At 44.2% G+C, this 23,423-nt stretch overlaps 1 protein-coding gene across 1 annotated transcript in view; it reads left to right on the forward strand.

The window, feature by feature from the left end:
* Positions 1–12,083: 12,083 nt before the first annotated feature.
* The window catches only part of LMO1 (LIM domain only 1), a 17,351-nt gene continuing 6,011 nt past the window's right edge, over positions 12,084–23,423 (forward strand). The window contains exon 1 of the mRNA XM_035890991.1: positions 12,084–12,292. Coding sequence (XP_035746884.1) covers positions 12,087–12,292 — 206 coding nt within the window. The 5' untranslated portion in view covers positions 12,084–12,086. The remainder of the gene's footprint in view (positions 12,293–23,423) is intronic.

The following is a 23,423-nucleotide window of genomic DNA, read 5'->3' on the forward strand; positions in this document are numbered from 1 at the left end:
TTTTTTCCTTTCTTCCATTTTAATAGATATGTTTAGTCTACTTTAAAAGCTTTCTGGAGAACCTTTTATAAATGGCTAATTTAAGCTTGTCAGGTTTTAATTATAATCTCTCTATACACAAGTTAAGATGCTTAATGCTAGTGAAAAGTTCTGAATACAAAGCAAACCTGTGTCAAGCTGCAGAGCACTCTTACCCGCCTTAATTGCTTCTGGCCTGAACTTTAACCTTAACTCTCCCATCTGTCTTACACATTCCCTTCTCTCATCACAACTGCTTTTTTGCCGTAGAGTGCTGAGAAGCTGTCTTAATTCTGCAGGATTTTTAGTCCGGCAAAATCCTGCCATCAGGCTGTGGATGTTCAGTTCCTTCTTTATCCCACTGCAGCATGATGCACGTTCCCCGCCGCCCTGGGTAGCCCCGACCGTGCCCTTAACCTCTGCTAGAATGGGACTGCTTGGGGAGGATGGGGTACCTCAGCTACAGAAGTGCCTTGGGTCCCAAACATTGTGATAACTTCTGGTCTCAGGGAAAATCTCTTCCCGACAGCATCTGCAGTGGTTTTTGTTTGCAGTTTTACGGATGCTTTCTTAGGTGGTTTATTCCTTTTTAGGACTGTTGTCTGCCTAATTTTCTAGCTGTGACCCAGCCTTTGTGGCAAAGGCTAGTTAAGTCTTTTTCTTAGATAAGAATGAGTTGCATTCAAGCTTAGAAAATTAGCCTTGAAAATACCCAGTCAGTGCAGATTCCTTCTGGAGAGTGCATTTAAAAGTTCGAATCCAAAATTGATTTGGAAGTACTCTAATCTAAAATAACCCTGATGTTAGCATTGTTGTCTGCAACTCCTGCTAGCCCCGGCGTTCCGGTTCAGCGCGTTGGCACACAGTTCCCTGATGCTGTGAAATTGAGACTCATCTGGAGATACAGACTTTTCTAAAAAGGACTGCAGGGCACTTACGACTTCTTATTTCATTACTTCAGTGAAGGAGTTCTTTTCAGCAGTCAGGAATCTCATGATGAGGTGGACGAAAACTGAGTAAATCAAGCGGTAGAGACTCCCATGGAAATAGAGCGGGGGAAAAGCTGCTCAGTAAGTTTTTTGGCCCGGAAGTGTAGCACTTTCGGAGCTGAAGGTTAGTGGTTTAGAATTTCTTTTTAGTCTGAGGTTTCAGGCAAAGCATTAGTAAATACGTCCCCAGGCCAGACTTCAGGAGGTACGTTTCAGGAGCCTTTCAGTTCTTCACACGGAGCTAGGTCATACGGGGTTTGGGGTTTTTTCATTGTTTTTACCCAAGTGTAACCATCGGCATCTTCACGTATGTTGGTGAGAATTAAATGGAGCATAAGTAACTGAATTGAAGAGCAGGCTTCCACTTTAAGGGGATCAGTTGCTGCATGAAGCAGTGGTAATGATCCAGAGGAGCGGGATGCATTGAGGAAAAGAGTAAAGTGTGAGTCCCATCCAAAGTGCAGGCAGCAGGTCATAAATTCTTGTAGTGGTGGTGGTCTGAAATTCAGGGAATAGGATTAGAGAGCTACTGTAGGTTAATGAAAACGGCTCCCTTAGGATCAGCTTGAATTCAACTCAGTGGTCAACCGTAAGAAGAGGGATGTCTTGTGCAATTCCAACTCCTCATCCATATTCTGAATACAGCAATGCTCCTGAATGCTTAATAGAGTAGAATATGATCTGTTATGGTATATTTCATATGATTTCTAAGATGCTTTAGTGCAAACTAAATGTCATGCTAACTTGCCCCAAACCCTTAGTGCTCACTTTATTCTGGAATATATGGTGAATTGCAGCAGCGTTTTCAAAGCCTTTCTGGAGCATTGCACAAAAAAAGAAACAAAAGGAAAAAAAAAAAAAAGTCTTGCAATTTTACTTGAGTCTTTCCTGTTGTCCAGGGTAATAGTGCTCAAATCCTGCCTCTGTACGTCACCTCAAAGGAACTCATTATAGAATGAGTATACAACAGCTAATGCCAAGAAACCACTTTTAATTCTTATCAGCATAATTTCTTGTAAAGAAGGGTAGCGTTAATGGCCAGCTGTGGCTTGTGAGCCCTGACTTAATCAGTCGTGAATAACAAAAATTAGTTTGAGGCATATAGTTACTACCCAACTGCAGCTGTAACAAATGTTTAATGAAGAGTGTTGCACTGGGGTCTGCATACCTTTCCCTGTGAATGAAAGGCGAAATGGTGAAGAGCAGGGCTTTCCCTGTCCTAATTATAGTAGCGAAATGGGGTAGAGTAAAATCTGTCTGGGAAGCAAACTGTGGTTAGGTAAGGCTTAAGCTAGACCTCAGTAAACAGAAGAGCAGAATCAGCAAAAGTATTTAGCCTCTGCTTTCTCTGTCTTCCCTATCTTTGTGGTATTGAGAAAACACCAACTTTCATCGATATTATTTACAAGGTACAGCAAGTTCTTTCTGAGAAACTTTGCCCTGCCCTTTTTCTAATCTTGAAATATTAAACTGCCTTTGGCAGAGCAGTAGAGGGAGAAGGGCGCCATGCTCTCTGGCATCAGCGGTGGGATGGGAAGGATCATCCCACTTGGTGGTGGGCTATACTTGGTCTAAACATCTAGGGTCTTTGTTAAACTGCATGTAAGGCCAGGATATCCAGGGACCTCCTGTAGTCTGAGCTTCTGCATTACAGCAGTTACAGGCTTTTGCTGGTCATCCTCAGATAGGAGCTGTAACTGAGCAAAATGCATGCTTGTCCTCTTTCTGGCTCCTGGTAGAAAGGGCAAGCCGGTGCTGGCTTACCATCCTGCTCAGTCTCTCCTCTGCCTCCCAGGCATCTCCGGGTGGGCAGAGGAGTTTGTTTGGAAGGGAGCAAGGCAAAACCTTTAGGTGTTGGTAGTAGGACTTTCAAGGTAATTTCAGGATCCTGAAGTCTGGCTGGGCACTCCTGTGTTGACTGTGAGTGTGGTCCAGATAAATCCAGTAAAGTTGCACTAGATGTGAACCATTTGGGGCACCTGTTCTGAGACGCGTTCATGTCCAGCTGAAGCTTACCAAAGCAACTCCACAAATTCCATGGCTTTCCTATGTTGCCAGCCTTCAGGAGGTTGTATAGTGTCATTCCAAACTTCAGGGCTTGCAAAAGGTTAGGATATTGTTTATAGCCAAGATGATACAAATTCCACCTCCTAAATCAGTAATTATTTATTGGTTACTTGCACAGCGATCACCAATGCAAAACTGAGCTTGAAAGTCTCCTGTCTGCCTGTACCCACAGACTTAACAAAGAAACTTGGAACTGTGACCACCTTGGTCCCTCTCTCATACAAGATGAAAAACATAATACCGGGGGTGGGGGGAGATGCTCTCTTAACCTTGGTTTTTCTTTGCTACTTTCATGAGACAAAATTCCAGTCTGCTTTCTTTTTTAAGTCAGCAAACTGATTATATATTGTAAAAGATCAGTGTTTTCATGGGTGGGTAGTAATTACTGAGTAATGGCTTAAAACATTTCCTGAAGGAACATAAAGCTGGTTTTAAAAGTCAAGAGTACATTAAAAGGATTACCATGTAGATTTGATTTTTAGATAACACTAAAATGGATCCCAAATGGACTTATGAAAAGGGATGCTATCTCTTTAATGGAAAGTGCATGGTCTGACAGCTCAGCATGCAAATGGTCCTGCAAAGGACTGTCTGTTATGTTTTTTCCTTTCAACAAGACGAGAAAGAAATGGCTCTCCTTGCCCTTCTCCTTTCAACTTTTAATAGCAGATGGGTTGGTCTGTTTTTTCTGGGAAAGGGAGAAGAGGCTAGGTTTGGGGAATAAGTGCATCTTTCTGAATCACTGGGGAGGTGTATTTCATGACTTCTAGAAGGTCAGCAGCAATTGTCTCTCTTACATGGGTTGCATTAAGTAGATAGACTCCCTCTGCATTCTCTACAGGTGTATTTTTTACTCGTCTCTTGGAAATGGAGAAAATATGCAAATAAATTATAGTCCTCGTATATTTATTGTACTAATCTTCTGCAAGGGCATAAGCGTCAATGCTTGGCTTTGCAGTAAGTTTGGACAGGGGCAGGAGGGCTGTTATTTTCATACTACAATAACTTGCAATCACTATAGCGTTTGCTATTTCAGAGTTGCCAGCACAGCTTTCTGGTGATTGATGGTGTAAAATATGCTTTTGGCCTGAGTAGGATTTCTTCTAGAAACATTTAAAAGAGTATATTCATATTTCATTAAATACAGAGCACCAGGATTCCAAATTCTTTTGTGGCATTGCACAAATTATTATAGGCTCCAAAAGTCTTGAGAAATTTCTATAAGCCCGTGAAAGCTTTAGATTGGATAGTCATCATTGCCTGCATTAAGGCCTGTGACAGATTGCTTCATCAGTGTACACAGAGCAGAACATCAAATGGCCATTTGGCAGTGGGCACTGAAATTCTATTAAGGTTGCCGAAAGCTTAGGTTGACATTGTATACGTCTGCAAAGAGGCAGAAGAAAAGATGATGATGATGATCGTGCAATGATATAGTTCTATTCTCCTTAAAATATTCACATATATAGCATACCAAATCTGTCAGGGTGATGTTAATGTTACACTGCTAAACCTGAGCTCTGCTGCATCGCACATCTTTGCATATGTCTTGCAACCTCAGTAGTAATATGTTAAACAGTGCATTTTAACTGGAAGATGAGAATTGTGTGATCTTACACACGTGCCTGCAAATAATTGACTGAAGGTTTTACTTCTCACAGTCTTTGGGATTTTTAACTTGATATAGGGCTTTCCTATTTGATTTTCTTTCCTTTTGGGGGAGGGACAAAAAGATCCCCGTATTTAACATTGGTACGTAAGTTATTCTTGAATGACCTGAAAAGCGAGGGCCCAGTCCTCACCTTTGTGATCATCGGACTCGGAGACTCTTCTTCCATTGGTTTGCTTTGACACTCAAACCCCCCGGACAGGAAAACTTTGGAGCTTAGTATTATTTGAGGAGTCACCTGCAAGTCGGTGGAATATTGAGGAATATGGGGAGAATTCCAGGCTAGTCATCCCCAATAATAATTTTCTGTGATATTCTTACACTGCTGGGAAGGTGGTTTGAGGGTAGTGTCTCTGTTGCCAGACTTTTTTCTACTACAGACACTGAAGGAGGGAAAGGGCCACCTAAAATCAGGACCTTTGCCAGACTGTAGGACACTAAATTGTGACTAATTGAGAAAACTTGATCAGAATGTTCTCAGGCTAGGTTGAAGGTGGAAGAAATCTGCATGTCTCTTTACTGTTCCCAAGGCTTCAAACAGTAAAAATGGATTTTACTGAAACGCTACATGTGCTAAGAATAAGCTTTGGACATACGCCAATGATGAAAAATTAAAGCTCAAACAAGCATATTCTGTGGGCACAGGGAAAATGTTGCTTACCAGAATGATTTATAGAAACTGTTTTGCCGCAACAATTATAATGTTTTGTGTTCAGTCCTGCTGCCATGTGTTCCTTTATAGCTACAGGTTGTCCTCTGGCAAGAGCAACTCCATAGCAGAGAGAGCCTTAAAGCAGGTACTGGAAGTCTCAAAACTTTGGGGGAAAATTAATATCTAGATTCTAAACCTCGTGTCCTGAATCCGGACCTACCTTGGTATGGATTCAAACGATGTGAATGATTATTTTGGATTATCTTGGTCTATCTGAGCAAATGGCTTGAAAACGGGGTCTCTGTGTGGGAGGTCGGAGTGGGGGGTGAAGCCACTCATGAAGCTTTGGGTCACTTTTAGGCAGCTGAAACTGCCAGGGGACACTAGACTCTAAAATACATTTCTCTTAAAACTTGTTCTGAACTGTAGGGCCAAAAAAATTGCTGTGTTATTGGGAGAAGGACTACAGCATAGTTAAAATAGAAGTACTGATCAAAATGTCGTTTCTCCTATTAACTGCCCTCTCCAACTACTTTTTTGCCATGCTTGGGAAATTTGTTCGGTAATGACTCAGAAGAAAGAATACCACAAATGAATTGCTAAAGCCACGGTAAAAATCACCTGCTGTATATTCCAGCATGAAACTGGAAATGAAAAAAGATTGTGGTTACTCATTGAATAATTTTGATGAATGGTCTAAGGCTTGTTCATGAGCATTTAGTTGCAAGTACTCGGTGTTCCAAATGTAACGTTTTAATTGGATATACAGATGACATGATGAGTTTCACCTTGCTGGCCATAATTCTTCAAATGAAATTCTTGGTGAAGATGCCCGAGACGGCGTACTCTCGGTTCCAGTGGAAGTGCATGGTTTAACTTGTTTCGCAGGGTGTAATATTCATAGAAGGTGAGTAATACAATACTGGGAACACAAAGTGAGTTTCTTTTTAAGGGAATGAAATTCACTGCATCTTTTTGGCAGTGACTGTCTGCATTTACTTAAATGGGTGATGCAGGGCTCTAATGCTTTTAAATGATATCAGATCCTCTGATAAAAGACATAAGACTGCAGCTTATTTATTGTGATGAGACAGGAGTTAATAAGATTACTCCTACTCTTCAGTTACTTTTTCATCTTTTGCAGCCAAATGCTGGGGGTTTTGTTAGCAGGCAAAAGGAGGTCAGCTCATTTAAAGAGTGTTGATGCTAGAAATAAACATTTTTTCCCCTCAAGTGGAATTCTGAAACCTAGACTCAATTGCCCAACTGCCAAAACTGCAGTCTTTAAACCAGAATTGCTTTTAGCGCTGGAATGCTGCATCCCTATAATAACCACTTAAGTAAATTACAAAAAACTTCAAAAAAAAAAAAAGAAAAAAGAAAAAAAGACGTTTACCATAAACGTGTAATACTTGTGGGTTTTGGCAGAGGGCTCATTCAGAAAGGTGGTAACTGTATCTGAAGGGCACTGCCAAAGCAAGAATCTGTGGTGGAGCAGAAGAACATGATTCCAGTGCTGTGTCATGCAAGGTGCTGTACAGCTGTCTAGGAAGCACTGCGCCGGGTGCTGGTCACAGGCCTTTCTGGGAGTGGACATATTCCTTGTGTGGGGGGAGTCACCTGCTTTGGTGTTGAGCAAGCTTTTATGGTAAAAGTAGCGAATCTGAGGGAAGGTGTTGGGTTTTGGTTTGGTTTGTTGGGTTTTTATTAACACCCCCTCCTAAACAAACAACAATAAAAAAAAAACCCTAAACCCCCAACCAAAAGCATTGTGTAAAACACACACACAATGTTGGGGAAATAAGCCAATTATGTGTGCTTCACAGGAGGTGGGGGACTGACCTTTGTGTATAATTAGTTCTTTTATTTAAAGCAAAGATTTTGAATAGAATAACTAATTAGCTGTCATAAATGGCAAATTGAAGATTTTGGCCAGATTCCTTGGGGAGTGTGGGAGGACGTCCCTCCTCCCACCCCGTACTGTAAGCTCTCGCTCTCCTCATTAGGGCTGTTTTTAGTTCTCTGCGGTGGTAATGAGGAGTGCAGTGGCGGCACTTCTCCAGGCCCCCTCTAACAAGGCATGAAATGCAGGTGGAGGGAGAACCGCCCGCAGCCCCTGCCGCTTTCTCTCAGCACATGTGGGTGTAGCGGAGAGGGGGGAGAGGGGGAGGCCGAGGGGGGCTGAGGGAAGTCGGAGCGGGGTCTGCGAAGTCCTGGTGCTGTCACCTCTGTTCTGTGCTCTGGACTTGACTGTATAAAATACAGGCAAACTGCAAAGCCTTGAGGCATATATCATTAGCCAGCAGTCCCGCATTACTCTTTCAGACCAATTAACCTTTAGAGTTGCATTAAAGAAATTAGGCGGTGAACTTCCATGCTTTCAGAGGAGACCAGTAGCTCTCTTGCAGACCAGCGCACTGTGGAGCCGTACACCACAGGACCATTGCAGATAACTGTTATTTAAAAGGTCTACCATTTATGAAAAGTTCCCAGGCTCTCTTGGAAGCGAGGCTTTATGAACAGTGCCCTTAGAGGAACTGCAGCTGATTGCCATGTGAATAGAAATATCAGTAAAATGGCTTAGAAAAATTTAGAGGTGTACTTAGTGGACACTTGTGTTATAAAGCCAGCTGAGTAATTTTACAGAAAGACCCCAAACTGAGAAGATGCAGGCTGATTAAAGCTAGTTTTTCCATCTGTGAATAGAGGTAAAGTTTAGATTACTCACTACAACAACAGCCTCTTTAGACACAGCCATAAATTTCAGCATGTCCAGAGGTGGTGTCTATAATTTTTTAATGTGCATTGGAGCTCCGAGCACTCGGAACAGGTTTTGTTTTGTATTTACCAGCAGCAAGTCTATTAAGTTGTAAAGGGCAAAGAAGGGAGTGTAGGTAGCCAAAAATAGCAAGGCTTCATCTACTGTTTCTAAGAAAAGATAGCGATGGATGGCTATCAAGAGGCGAAGAGAGAGCAACTTGATGGTACTTTCAGAATTTGGTCATCAGTCAGCGTTCCCTTTGTGATCAGGTATTTAAACGGGTGAGTGCCTGACTGTTAATTTTCCTACCTCTGCAACACAACTTCTCGTTTTCTAATCCTTGCCCACAGAGCGCGTGTGGAATTTGTCGAAGGTGAGCCCTTTGTTTCTCGGCAGCCCTGGTTAGACACCCCATGCCCCTGCTCAAACTGCACTAGGTATCTTGGCATTTTTGGTATGTACTGGGGAAAAATCTACATAGGGAAATGAAGCAGCATTGCAGTCTCGCAGCAGGGAAATTTCCGAAAAGAAAGAGCAGCTCTCCAGGTGGTTTCCGCCTGCAAAGCCCAGGCTGCTTGGGATTTGCTGCAAGGGAGGCAGGAGGAGGAAAGTGGGGTTTGGCATTGGCTGTGTCCTCTCTCTGCAAGCCTCCGACTGTGAAAGGGGTTAAGCTTCTGAGATGCTGCTCTCTTGTTGCTTGGAAATGACATGGCAAGCATGCGAGGAACCCTTGCTGATCAAGTTTGGCAGTTTTTGAAATTTTGTTTCACGCCTTGCCTGCTGTGTCAACTCACCAGCTAATTGCAGCTGCAACTTTCTGTAGTGGTGTGTGCGCTCCGTGCAGACCGGTTGGTTGGGATGTCGGAGGGAAGCCTCACAGACCAAAATGTAATTTCAAAACACTGAACCTGACCAGCAGAGGCTGACCTTGCTCGTTATTATCTGAGTGGAAATAGCAGCTTTGAACATCATATGATCTCTGAAATATGGTACCTTTTTTCATTAGAAAGCCCCCTACCAAATACGTTGCTTTTTTTCCTTGCTTAAGGTACTGTTTAAAAATATATATATCTGTTCCTTTGCTAGTTATTAGAAGAAAATCAAAGTGTTACATTCCCCTTATTCGCAGTAGCTTCTCCTAAGACAATGGTGTGCGTGCAATGGCAGGGAACTGAGACGGCAGCGGCGAGCGAGGGGCTGCAGGTAGAACAAGAACCATGGCTACAGCCAACCCACAACCGCCCAGGCCCGCTTGCCGCCTCAGGAGACCCTCCTAACCTGCCAACCCACCCTTACCAATCGAACCAACCTCTCCTAATGGTCCAGCCAGGGGTTTGTCCCTGACAGCTGCCCCTGCGCTTGACCACGCTGCTGTTACAGTGGACCCCGCGCTCTGGGTGAGGAAAGCTGCAACTCCGAAAGAGCACTCAAGGGCCTTGGGAAGTCCTGTCTGGCTGGACATCTTCTATTTCTGAATCGCAGAGATGATCTCAAACCCTGCCCACATGGCAGTTGTCTTGCGAGGGGGTTTAAGGGGCTCTGGGTATGTAGAATCTGCATTCTGAATTCTGCAGTACCTCCAGACACAGGATCCTCAGGTCACCCAGACGAACCTTGCAAAAGAATCGTATGGTTACCTCCCCTTGTAAGAAATCCTCTTCTGCCTCTAAGGGTATGCAGCTCACATTTAGAGAGCTGTTTGGGGAGTGGGTAATGACTCACTGATGTCTAGGGCTCCTATCTTAAAATACAATTCGCACATCCAGGTCTTAGTTTCATAGGTGCGAACTGTTTTCTTTCGTCACTGGTACTGATCTTACACAGTTTGCAAATGCAAATTCACATATGCGCCCTTCTCTGCCTCAGAATAAGGCAGTCTCTTCTCACCATGTGCTGTTTTCCTTGTGTGGAGCTGGAGAGAGCATGGGATGAAGGCTTTAAGTTTTCTGAAAAAGAAATTAGTTGAAATGTACTCTGAAAAAAAAAAAAAAAAAAAAAAAGTGTGTACTGCGTCCAGAACCATGGGGCCACTTCCCTTGTTCACATAAGAAACTCTCACCAGGAGCACAGAACTTCTGCAGTCTGACCTCCAGCACCCGCAGTGCATTACGCTTCTAACACGTCCCTGTCTTCTCCCTCTTTCCAAATGCATGGGGGTTTCTCTGTGGCTGTGTAGGCAGGACCTCTCTCGGGAGCATTACGGGTTGCGTAAGTGGCAGGCAAACGCAGATTTAAGTTTTCACTTCGTTATTGCACGTTTGTCACCGGCATCAAAAGTTTGCTTGTATCGACTTTGCGAACGGATTTCGAGTGTGCCGCAGCGAAGAGGAGGGCTCTTTAAGCCTCGAGAGTTTTTGAATGTTACTTGACCTGTCTCCGTGCTGCTGAGACCACTTTGATAACAAATGGATCAATACCTCGCTGTTTGTGTAGAGGTGTCTTAAGTGCTATTGTCGTCTGCTTGCAGCTCTGACAAAGCAATTATTACTGTAGGAGTGGTGGGTTTTACATGTGCCGAGCATTAGCCACCGTCAGGTCACCCTGGCTTTTAAGGAAAGCAGCAAATGTCACTTATTACAGTGGCACTGGCTCGGTCCTCTCCGGTTAAGGGACTGTTAATAATTCCATTATCAAGCTGCTGCTTTCTGGGACATCCGGCGCTTCCTACAGAAACAGTGGCTTAACTTTGTGTAAGAGTATAGAACCAGTGACACCTGCTACTGGAGCCAGAGCTTCCCCTCTCATGTTCTCTGCATTGGGTAAGCCCAGGGCACGCTCGTTAAAGCCCAGCACTTCCATTTTTAGCAGTTGACACTAGTAAAAATAAAAATCAGCAACAAAGTAAAATCAGGGCTCTAGCGAAAATGGGATTCTGGTGTCTTCATGAGTTCGTTTCTTCTTTCACCGTCTCCTGTCCCTTTCCTCCCCCCCTGGTACAATCCTTGTTTATTCTTCCACCTTGCCTGTTGATCCCATAAAATCCTTCCCTGCCTCCCTCTTAAACTGAGAAGGGTGGTAGGTCTGGCACCCATGTCAGTGCTCGCCATGGGAGGCACTGTGGCTGGGAGGGGAGGAAGAAGCCTCAGACAGCAGTGAGGAAGGTGGCCACAGCAAGTCTCCACTGCCAGCCTAGGGACTCGAGTGGCCTGTCGCTACCTCCTACCCAGCTGGCTCATGCTTGCTATGCAGTCCCAGCAAGGGTTTCCAGGGAAAAAAAAAAATCCTGGGTTTTATTACCTTCTCCAGTGGCACAGAAGGAGAAGGAAAGCTCTGCTTTGCTTGAGGAGCATGGCTTCACCAGTGGTAGAGGGGCAGTGGTTGGGTTATTTTCAGTAGTTCTTGAGGGCTTTTGAGTAACATTTATTTTAAAGCAGCCCTTGGGCTGTTCTAGCTTTCACTGAGGCCTCTGTGACCAGCGGGGCTCACAAGAGGACAAGCAGTGGTGTACCACATCTTTTATACCCTCTCCTCTCCTTTCCCCATCAAGCTTGATCCAGCCAAGATGTTGGAGTGGGGGTATGTACAGTGGTGGCCCTTCTGATCCCCGTAATTGCCTATGGCAGGTAATTAACAACACAAGGGTACTGGTAATGAGGAAAAAAGCAAATGTTGACATTGCAGCCAGTTTATGCTGCTGTAAGATGTTAATTAAAAAAAAAAGTCTGGTGCTTTGTGTCAGCCCTACCCTTAGGAAAAAGGGGCTGTGTTCCTCCAAGTGTCGCGCTCCCACTTGCCCTCTGACAGCAAATGAAGTTTGAGTTCCTTTGACCATCGGCTTCTTGCAACGTGAACACCTTGCAATGAACCCAGCAGCAGTATTTGCTCACAGATCTACCCGTAGCTCACAGTGCTACCCCGAATGCAGGAAACCTATTCAAGCTGTTTGATATCTTCTAAAGGAAACTCTCTGTTTGTGTTGCAGGTGTGCCAATGTTATCTGTACAACCCAAAGGGAAGCAGAAGGGCTGCGCTGGCTGCAACCGGAAGATCAAGGACCGGTACCTGCTGAAGGCTCTGGATAAGTATTGGCATGAAGACTGTCTAAAGTGTGCCTGCTGTGACTGCCGTCTTGGAGAGGTTGGATCAACTCTTTACACAAAAGCAAATCTCATTCTTTGCCGCAGAGATTACCTGAGGTAAATAGAGGAACGCACCGTGGGCTCTTCCCAAAGCCTCTCGGTGTGCTGCCAGCTGTTTGTCTTTCTAAACCTCTGCTATGAAGGCATGTACTTCTGCGTGGTCAGCCCTGCCCAGAACAGGCTGGAGTTTCTTCCTCTGTTTAAGCATGGCTTTTTATTTGCACTTAATGTTATTTTGTAGGCAGGGAGGTGACAACCTATTTTTAGGCCAAGGTAGAAGGAGGAGGGCATGGCTTAACTCTTTATTATTATGAACCAACAAGAACAAGAAGTGCTTGTTGTGAAAATTAGGAAAAGACCGGTAATTCTTCTTGCGTATCTTTGATGTTGTACTCCTGCATATTACTAACATCTGACCAAACCTTTACCTTTCCTTTTCAGCTATTAGATAGACTTCTAGTGCTTATATTGAGTAAGGTTCCTCCCAAGGGGCTCTTGTCTCTTCCCTAAGTAAACAGAGCAAAACATTCCAAAATTACAGATCAACTTCAAAATTTTTTTCTTCATAAGGAAGTCTGCAGAGACCATCACTAACTCTGAGTTAGAACTACTCTGTCAGTGTGTGTTTGCAATACATAACAACACATGGGATTTTTTGCCTGGTGTGTATGGGGGGTTTGTACAAAATACTTTATATAAAACAAATTAATTTTAATAAGACAGCAGGCCTAATGCAAACATTCTTATGAGGGTCATACTGCAAAATGCTTAGAGTTTTGCTTTGTTTTTCCTTTGTAAGAGTGTACTTGATCTCCAGCTAATATGTGTGGTTTGGGTTGATTTTTTTTTTTTTTTTCCCCCCGAAAGCACTGATAGCATTTCCTATGCAACCTCAACCAGCAAACACATCTGAAGCAAAACAAAAACATGCTCTTCTAAGACAGGGAGGCAAAATGCCATCTAACCTCGTGGGGTCCAGAGGCTGGCTAGATTGGTCTCAATGATCAGAAGCTTCGTGTGTTTCAATGTAAAACATATTCCTGAAAATCTCTAGTAAATATTTTCTTAGTAAACTTGAACAAACAAGTTTCTCCTCCTTCTAAAGATGAGAGCTTAAGCACTGAGCCAAATAGAAGAAATAAGTCCATTAGCTGCCCTATGGGAAGTGCCAGCTTGCCTTTCAGCTGGGCAGTGTACAGGAGCATCCAGCCCACATGAGGATTTTTGCTCCTGCTTGAGCTGAAGCTCTCCAGGGCACACATGAAATGTCACAGCTGAAATTCTGTTGCTCAGGCAGCACTCACAGGTCCATACCAGGTTAGATGGGATGCATTCCCAAAATGTATGTGAGGAGAAACTTGGGTAAGGGTGGAACACATCTGAAAGGCGGGGGGGAAACAGGATAAGCAGCCTTTGGAAAGGTGGAAAGGGTGCAATGAGGAAGGAGTTAACTGTCTTCACTGTCATGAAGTAATTTTTGTACCTTGTCTCAAGTCTGAGTATTTACTAACGCCACATCACTTGCTCTGGAAATATCCTTAACTGTGTCTCTGCCAAGCTGAAGAAACTGAGCTCCAGAAGGTTCTTTAACACACAGATTTCTAACCCCAAATTAGCATTTTGGTTCTTCATTGACCTCCTTCAGCTCAGCTCTACTATTTCTGTGTTGCAGACATAATTCTGATGTGGCAATACAGAATATAACAGCTCTTGATCTTCCCTTGTCAAAGATCGCATCATTTCTTTTCATCATAGTATCACAATTGGGTCGTGCTAGGTGCTAATCGCAAAGACCCCCAAAAGCTTTCAGGAGAGCTTCTTCCAGGAATAGTCTTCCTTCCAGAAAGCATAGGCTGCATTCATCTCTGCAGTGTTTCTTTATACTTGGTTGTATTAAAACATGTATCTTGTTTGCACCCAGCTTGCCGATCCAGTTCTCTACATCAGTCATCCTCCTCTTCATTATTTATCACTTCTCTAGACTTTGCCATTTGTGCACTTGATAAACAGTCTGTGTCTGTGTGTGTGTTTTTATTTTTTTTAATCTGACCTGAACGATAGACTTTCAGTGTTATTCTACATGTTGCAGAACCCTACTGGAAATACTTAGCTAGGCGGTGATTCCCATTTACATTTGCTTTTTGAGATCTACAAGCTACCCCATGTTTTGTCCATTTAATGAGCACTGTATTGATTTTTGGTTTGTTCTAGTTTCATAACAAAAATAACATGCAGCATCAAATCAGACACGTTAAAGTGCTGAAGGAGAGCAGTGGTATCGATGCTGTTAAACTTAGAAGAGCCTTTTTATTGCTGCAGTTGTAGAGCATTTCTTTCTTTCCTTGGTTTACGCTGAGAATGCTTCTTTGAGGTGGAAAAGCTTAATCTGTGATCTTCTCACTGTCCCCAAGATGGCACAACTTTCTGGGGCATGCCAGAGGTCTGTGCTAGAGAGGGGAAAGAAGCCAGGAGTCGCAGACCCCAGGAAACAGCCCACGTCCCGTCTTTGAGAAGAGAGGGCAATTTGTGACACAAAACGTGGAAGGTAACAGTTGGGGCTGGGGTTTGACCATGTCCACGCAGCTTTTGTCGCAGCAGCAGTTAAGCGTGGTCCCTGAAGCAACCTTGTTCTGTAGCTCCTCCGCCTCCATATGTCAGGTTAGAATAATCCCCTGTCCAGCAATGGGGGAGCCTGTTGCTATTTGGGCAGCGTGGTTAAATTGTGGAGAAGGCTTCTGTGGCTCAGTAAAGCAGGGCCAGACATTCTCCACGCTAAAGAAGCATAGGTATGGTGAGTAAAAATGGGGGCATCTGTCCGTATTGCTGTAGGGTACCAAACACTTCACCTGGCTGCATGGTCTCCTCAAGGTCTCTGGCTAGCCTTAGCCTCCTTGCCTGGTGGCTACCTATCCAAACATGATGCTACTAGCTAATTTTGGGAGGGGGCTTACTACCTTCTGCTTTAAATATTTTTCCCCTCTCTGAATTGCATAGAATCATAGAATCACTTTGGTTGGAAAAGACCTTTAAGATCATCGAGTCCAACCTTGAACCTAACCCTGCCATCCCATCACTAAACCATGTCCCTAAGCACCTCATCTATCCTTCTTTTAAGTACCTCCAGGGATGAGGACTCTACCACCTCCCTCATTCCAGTAGCAGCTCATTCCGGAGCCTGACAACCTTTTCAGTGAAGAAGTTTTTCCTAATGTCCAGCCTAAACCTGCCCTGGCACAGCTTCAAACCATTCCCCCTCGTCCTATCCCCTGTTACCAGGGAGAAGAGGCCGACCCCCACCTCACTACAGCCTCCTTTGAGGCAGTTTTAGAGGGCGATCAGGTCTCCCCTCAGCCTCCTCTTCTCCAGGCTGAACAACCCCAGTTCCCTCAGCCGTTCCTCGTATGACTTGTGTTCCAGACCCCTCACCAGCTTGGTTGCTCTCCTCTGGACATGTTCCAGCAATGTAACATCTTTCTTGTAGTGAGGAATTTAGTCTGTTACAGAAGGTTTGACCACTAGAAATACTTCTTTCTTGTTTTTTATTGGGAAGACCAATATAATTCTCATATCCCAGGAAATTTAGCCGGCTTTATAGCTGTGATGTTTTGTGTTCTCATTAACAGTAATTTTAGAATTTAGGTTTATGCTATTTTTTTGGGGAGGTTCTGCTGTACTTCTGGGTTCTGTTCTCCTGAAGCTAAGGAACCATTTCAGGGTCCTCAGATAGGAATAAGGGCATTGCTATGCAGTCTTGTATATTGTGGAAATTTTAAGCTTTTTTTTTTTTTTTTTTTAACTTTAAATCATCTTCTGTTGCCTTCTACATATACTATTTCTTTTTCTGTTGATTTTAACTATTAGTTCTATTAATAGAAGGCACTAAAGTTGCCATCACCATCGTCTTCACTGTTTGTGGAGTGACTGGTAATTTGAATTTTTCTTCTTGGAGGATTACCCATTCCCATCAGTGTGTAATTCCTTCCCTTTAATAGGTTGAGAGCCTCTATCTGCCTCTTTTTTCCCTTGTTCAACAACTCCTGGTATTTGTTCTACCAGTCAAATTTTAGCAGAATTCATTCCTAAAAATAAGTTTTCGTCCTTCATAATCTACTTGCACCAAAAAGGGAGTACTTTATCTGGAGGCCAGTCAAAGGAATTTATTGTTGGCCGCTTCCTCTGTATGCCTTTGGATAAGAACAGGGTGAGTATTGCGCTGCTATTTACTAGGTGAACCATCACGTGAAATATTAAAAGCCAGACTGATTTTGCACCCATAAATATGTAAATATATGTATCTTTTATATCTGAAGTCCCAAAGGAATATTGCTGTGTAACGACCAGGAGGAAAAAAAAAATCAGTGTTTCATGATCTCTTTATAGACCAATGTTTCTTTGAATGTGCCCGTGAGCCAAGTGTGTAGTTTGGGAATAGGTACTTGGTTACCTGGAGAGACGTGCTTTCCCCTCCCCTTGCACAGGCTCCATCCCGGGGCTGCACAGACCCAGCCGTTACCACCCAGCATCAGGCTTTCGCTTGCCTCCTCGCTCTGGAGGCAGCAATGCATCGGTGCTTACCTACGGGCAGAAAGGACTCCTGGAATATCTCAGGCAGCTTCAAAATTCAGCAATGTGTGGGGCTGGGCCCCCGTGTGCGCCGCCCCTCCTGCAGGAAGGTGTCAGGGGCCGAGAGTGGCTCTGCCCTACTGGAGCGGCTGCAGCCACTGCAAGGGGTCAGGGACAGGGATGAGTTTTGGGACTTTTGCCACGGGCGTGGGGCAGAGTGCTGGGACAGGAGCATGGCTGGCTCCTGCCCCACTGCATCAGCCTTGCTTTGCTGCCAGCTTTGTCCGAGGTGTTGGCGGCGCGGTGGGCTGCTGGCTGCATGCGCTGGTCCTCGGTGGGCTTTCGGAAGAAATCTTTCAAATGTATTTCAGGGAGCTGCTAGCAGACCGTAGCCTGATCATTTGTTTCAAAAGATAAACTGTCGTCATTGCTTGTGAAGGAACATTTGTTAACCTTCACATTTCATAAAACACTTTCTTGCTCATTTTTTAATCATGAAAGATGAAATTGGATCTCGAGTTGTTATCCTTGCGGTATCACCTCAGTCTCCAGCTGTGTCTAGATGTATCTTCCGATACATTTCGTCTGAGCAAATAGATTTACCATTTGTTTCATAATCACAGTTCCAGCATTCCTACCTCTAATTATTTTTGATAAGCAAATGCTATTGAAGGAACCGCTTCTGGGACAGAGAAGCTTAGCGTGTAGCTCGGATGGCTTCTCGCAGCCCCCACGCAGCAACGTGTGTTTGTTCCTAGGCGTAATTAAACATTCACCAAGCTCTGGTTCACAGGGATGGTTTGGGTCTTGCATCAGGATTTCCCAGGAGGAACTGACAACTTAAATTTCACTGTGAAGTGCTGATGAAGAATGTGATTTTTCCTTTTTACTCGGCATGGTGCCCTCACACAAGCAAAGGCAAGTCAGGCTCGCTTTGACAGGAGCAAAACTGTTGCTTCTGTGCGTGTTTGATATGCTGGTGTTGGGAAAGTTTTTCATCATTTAAACTGATTAGGGCCTTAATTAGACTCCAAAGAAAGCTCAAAACCTGCATTAAAAAATGATGGCAAGTCAGTAAGTGAGAAGGGCTTTCCGGGAAGCCCTGATGCTGTTCTCAGTTGATTTGATGTAAATGCTTTTCACCCGACTTCCCACGTGTTTTGATCAGTGCTGCAACCTCAGCGCGGCATCGGCATCGGTGCTGCAATCTGAGCGTGGCGTTGGTGCCTCTGGCAGGCGCAGCGGCCCCGTGCTCCCCGTCTGAGGGACGGGGGGGTCCGGGCAGGGCTGCCATCCCCTGGGATGGAGAGGTCCTGGCAGGGCTGCCATCCCCTGGTGCTGGTGCCCCTCAGCACTGTTTGCATCGTGGAGCCTTGAACTCCACCCTGGGCAGCTCCTAGTCCAAATGAGTCAGCTGCCCAGTACTGAGGTTTCCAGTTGTTGGATACTGGGTTTTGCTCTGCTCTGAATGCCCCAGCGGGTTCATTCGGCTAGTGCATTGCTTTGGGAGCCCTTTAGATGAAGTGTTCTGTATCTGGCAAATGTGCAAGGTTTAATTTTGTTGTGGGATATGAAAAGTGATCTTGGACAAACTTGGGTGCCCTGCTCTCTGGCACAGGAGGACACAGGCAAATATCCTCCTTCTTCTGGTGGGCTTCCCCCAGTCAGGAACGAAGGCCCTAAGCCGAACAAACCACAGTTGGACATGTAAGCACAAGTCTTCAGGAGCTGAGAAATGCATGCCAAAATGAGCAGAATTTAAGTTAATCTACCAGAGACATCACTAATACTCTGAACATAGCTTCAGCCTGCAGAAGCTGCAACACCTTTGAAGCAGCAAGGAGAATCTTTGGAATTTTTTTCTACCAGAGGAGCATAGTGCACATGCAGGCGCTGAGAGCATGCCCTGCCTGCTTTTCAAGGGACACGTTCAGCATGGGGAGGAGAGGCATAAATGCAGTGTGGCTGAACAAATGGCATCTGCTCAGAGCCTAAAAGCGTTGCGAAATTGAAGTGCTGTTCTCGCATCGCAACAGGGAGCGTCTTGCTTGCTATGTAGGATACCCTCACTTCTACGCTTGGTATCTATACAGATTAAGGAGGATTAATTAGGCTCAAAATACAATGTGTCTCAGCAACATTGCTGTGCTTTGTGATGTTAAAGCACAGATTTTTTTTTCGCCATAGTGGCTGGTCCAGGGGTTTCTCACAGCCCATGCCTTTCAGGATAAACAAGCAATGCTTGGTTTGTTCACTTGCTTTTTTTCCTTTTTTCCTTTTTTTTTTCTTCCTTTTCCATACTTCCCAGTCACAGGGGAAAGCTTATGGGGGTAGTACTTCCAGGCTGTGGTATACTAGCATGCCTCTAGCATTTTCAACCTTGAAGTTTTCTGACTGCTGTTTTTAAACTGCCCTAAGAGGACGTTGTTGCCATGTGTGTTCAACACTGGCAGAGACGACCAAGGTGGGTTTTGGGGTTGGCAGCTTCAGTTACACCATAAGGAAGGCTGGGGCAGGGGAGGAAGACTTGGACTTCTCCTACCTGCTAAGACTCCCAGCCCCACTGTAAGTATCTACTGAAAATACGGAGGGGGAGACCAAAGGAGTAAAAATAAGTGAACATTCAGATGCATTCTTCAACTGAAAACAGATCCCCTTCAGCAACCTTGAAGTTTATGTCCAGTAACCTCTGAACTAGTGCGATCACCCGACCAGAGGGCTTTCTTGTACTGCGCTGGTTCAACTCCTCCTGCTTCGCTATCCATGAATGCCAAACCCTTTGGCGTGCAAGATGCAAATTCTTTGGGATTGAACTTGAAGGCTTCATGAGAGGACAGCTTGACCAACTTCATTAGTATCAAAATGCGTTTCGTTTTCTTCAGCTGACATGACTTCCCACTGCAGCACTGACAACAGTGTCCTGGAAAGGAGGGTGCACCAGCTGATGTGTATTTACCATGCTGAAATGCCGATTGCTGAGGCTTTCTCTGAATATTACACGAAGGCTGATTACAGGGAAGTTGGGAACCTCGAGTCTGAAGTTGCTTTTAAGCTGATTCTTTTTATCTTTTTCAGTGACATTCAGGCTTTCCCTGCAATTATTGGCATATTCAGTACTGTGGTCAAATGAGACTTGTAGCTCAGCATATTTCTAATATCCACAGATGGGAAAAATACTGATGGCAAGCTGTTGAGAGCCATCCTCACTGGAAGACTGGTTGTTGGTTTGTTTCAAACAGTAGGGGCAAAGCCTTTTCTTTTCATAGTGATGAGTTTCATGTACGTAAAGCAAGTCTTGTTCTACAGCAGGTCCTGATGGAGCTAGAAAATAATGGCAGCAGGCATATAGGGAAGGTGTATGGTAAAACCTATTTCACCTACAAGAGGAGAGGATATGAGCGTGGGGTTCGGAAGCTCTTCAAAAATTTACCCAGATAATCTGGATATACGAATATAGAGAGGAATATGTAGCTGTACACAATATCTACAAATGCAGATGTTTATCTGTAGGTAAGTGTTCAGTTGTCTTGCAATTCATACTTCTTACCCTTCAGTGTTGACAAAGCCTCTTGTTTTGGGAATTATCAGTCTCAACTCAGCTGTTTAATTTTGAACTTGTCTTGCTCTCGTGTTGTTTAAAAAAAATCCAATTGACACTCCTAACAGATCCTTTCTGTACTGCTTATTATTTATATGTGCCAGTCCTGTTTCCTCATTTTTTTTGTCTCCTGTGAAATCAACAGCTCCAAAATTTTCACTCTGTCTGTGGAGGGAAGATTTTCTCCCTCTTTCTCGATTGCAAGCTGCTAGCCCATCAGACACCAGGCTAGAGAGAGGAGAAGAAATGGGGACTCTCTCCATGTAGGCAATGACTACAACAGATTGTTGTTCCTAGCGGTGACAGAAATAGCCAGTCGGGTTCTCAGTTTAGCCACCCTCCACATTTTGGACAGAGGAGGAAAAATCTGTTAAAAGGTGCTAAGCTTAATGCGTTCATATGAGAAGTTTCTTCCCATTTTCCCTATCGTAGGGACCCTTTACCATTTTTTTTTCCCCTCAAAATCCTGTTGACTTTACTGTAGTTTGAATTAACTTCAGGTGTATTCATGGAGTGAGCAGGTCTGGATGATCGTGCAGAAGACTACTCTTTAGCCCAGGCTACATAAAGAGCATCCTTCGGCAGTTGCCTACCGCTTCCAGGAGCGCTCCCTTCTTTTCCCATTAATTCATTTGCATTCACTGCTGCTCCTGTATGCCAATTAGCTTTAATTTTTACTATACACACTGACATCAATGGCCAATGAGAACAGCGCGTAGCGGGGTTTTTAGTGTGCCTATAAACTACAGAAAATTGTCCTTGGACAAACTCCTGCTTTTAGACTGGCTGACAACAATAGACATGGTTAAGTTCAGGCTAAGAGCCATTAAACATAATTACTACCACAGGGTAAAAGTTTAATTGTGCTAAATTTTAAATCTGCGTAGTCTATGCTTATTTACAAGCTGGCTTGGTCTTCCTGTTACATAAGGGGGGGGGGATAAATCTGTACTTAAAAATTGTTGCCTTTTAACTTCAAAGGGGAATGAAAAAAATGGGGGCTTTAGAACAAGCAAAACAACTCCAAACTGAAACCTTTCTGTATTTCCAGCTTCTTTTTACGCCAAGCTGGTAAGTAGATGCTGAGCCTCTTCTGATAGATTTTTTTTTTTTTTTTTTTTTTTTTTTTTTTTTTTTTTTTCCCCCTCTAATGCGCTTCAACTTTGTGTGCGTGAATGTGCGAGAGAGTATTGCATCTGTTATGAAGGTGTCTGGGGGACAGAATGCAGATCAGTTTGTTCATGTGGGGTTATTTTAAATTTAACCACAGATGGGGCTTGGGGTGGAAGATTTTCTTCCTGCTCCTTGTCTTCTCTCCCTCCTCCAATAATCTCCTCCTCCCTGCCTCAGAAAGTTTCAGCTCAAGTAGCTTCTGGGTAAGTAGGTATCAGAGGTGGCAGGGGTTTTTACAAGCAAACAAAAAAAAGGCAAAAGTCCGTGTTCATTTTGCTTTATCTTCCAGCAAATAAAAAAAAAAATCATGTTCACTGAGCTACAAGTTACAGCATATTTTTAGAAGCATGGTGAATATACAAGGCTCTAAATCACTCCCTGAAAAGCAGATTAAAATTAGGAGGTGCTAGAATAAGTGTGAAATGTTCATCGGTTGGGAAAGGGAGGGTACGGAGGACTGTGAAACTTGATAGAGGAGAAAAAGATTAGCACGCTGCCTAGCTGGAAGCTACGTTTATGTAGACATTAGAAGGCAACACGATTTCAGCTGGACAGCACATAAGCTTCAGATCTTATGCAAACAGTCAAAGCTGTTTAACAATTGGTTTACCCCCCAAACCCCTGAAAGGAGACAGGTGAATACGATGCCAAATACATTTTTCATGTTTCTTAAGCTAACTGTTTAAATAGTTAAGTGAACATCTGTCCAAATTTCCCCATCATTTCCATTTAGAAAAGTCTCCTATTTGAAGGCTGAAGAAAAGCGCCTGCTTAACAATGCAAATGGTGCTGTCTGGGGCCCCTTTATTTTGTTTAATCTAGATTGAGCTCCACACAACTGTGATGCTAATGAATAATGGATATTTTATACTTGTGCATGTAGCAGCGCTGGGCACAGAGCAAATCTAGGATTAACCTCCCACTTTCCCTGCCTAACACGTATTGGACTCATTTTTTGAGTTTGCTGTGACTTGGGGAGTCTAAAAACAGATGCCTGGGTTTATGGAATATGGCAAAACCCCGGCAAAAGCTGTCAGGCTTTGCTATGCCCAAGTGAGGTACTGGAGAAAGGGGGCAGCTCCGCTGGGGGAGGGAGGGATGTCTGTATTAAGGGCTTGATTTGCGAGCGGGTGCTGAATGAGAGCCAGGGCGTTTCGGGGTGGAGACCTGTACGCTTTTCAGTGCCACATTTTTCCAGTCCTGTCTGCAGGCGTCAGGCAGCCAAGCGCCGGGCTCAGCTGCCTCCCCTGCCTGCGGGAGCAGCAGCAAGCCCCGCTCAGCTTGCAGGGAGGAAGGGGCTGCCCCATTACTCATTACGTGGTCTGAGCTTGCCAGTGCAAACCAGGGAGCTGGGATTTACTCCACACTTCAGCCCTGATATGACCGATCTTTGAGGAAGAAATTTTGGTACTCCCATTGCGATTTTTCTGTCCTGCCCCGTTACAGCACAAGTGTTTCCGTTTGGTTTGCGTTGTTGAACTTTCAGGGAAAATGTAGTGCTGTTTCTTCGTGGGAAGTCTTGGGGTTTTCCAGCCAGGCATATTGAAAGACCACGGATACCACTTGAAATGAAAAATAAGGGTAGCCTTTTTTTATAGCTGACTTTGGTAGCATGGGGCTTTGTGAGGGTGGGAGAGTTGTGTGGAGGTTTCTGTAACATTGCTGGGTATTTTAATTCACAATTACTGGCCGGTAATAATTAGTATTGATTAGCTTGGCAAATTGCAGGTTTAGAAATTGGTTATAGATTTTCCTGATGCTTCTCATCTGCCTGTTGTGGAATCAGCCAGAACCAATGGCTTGAAACAAACCCCGAGCCCAAATCTGTCTGCGGGCAGTGACGCGTTGCACGGG

The sequence above is a fragment of the Egretta garzetta genome, unplaced genomic scaffold (genome assembly GCF_000687185.1).
Source record: "Egretta garzetta isolate BGI_Z169 unplaced genomic scaffold, ASM68718v1 scaffold133, whole genome shotgun sequence".
NCBI classification, from domain to species: Eukaryota; Metazoa; Chordata; class Aves; order Pelecaniformes; family Ardeidae; genus Egretta; species Egretta garzetta.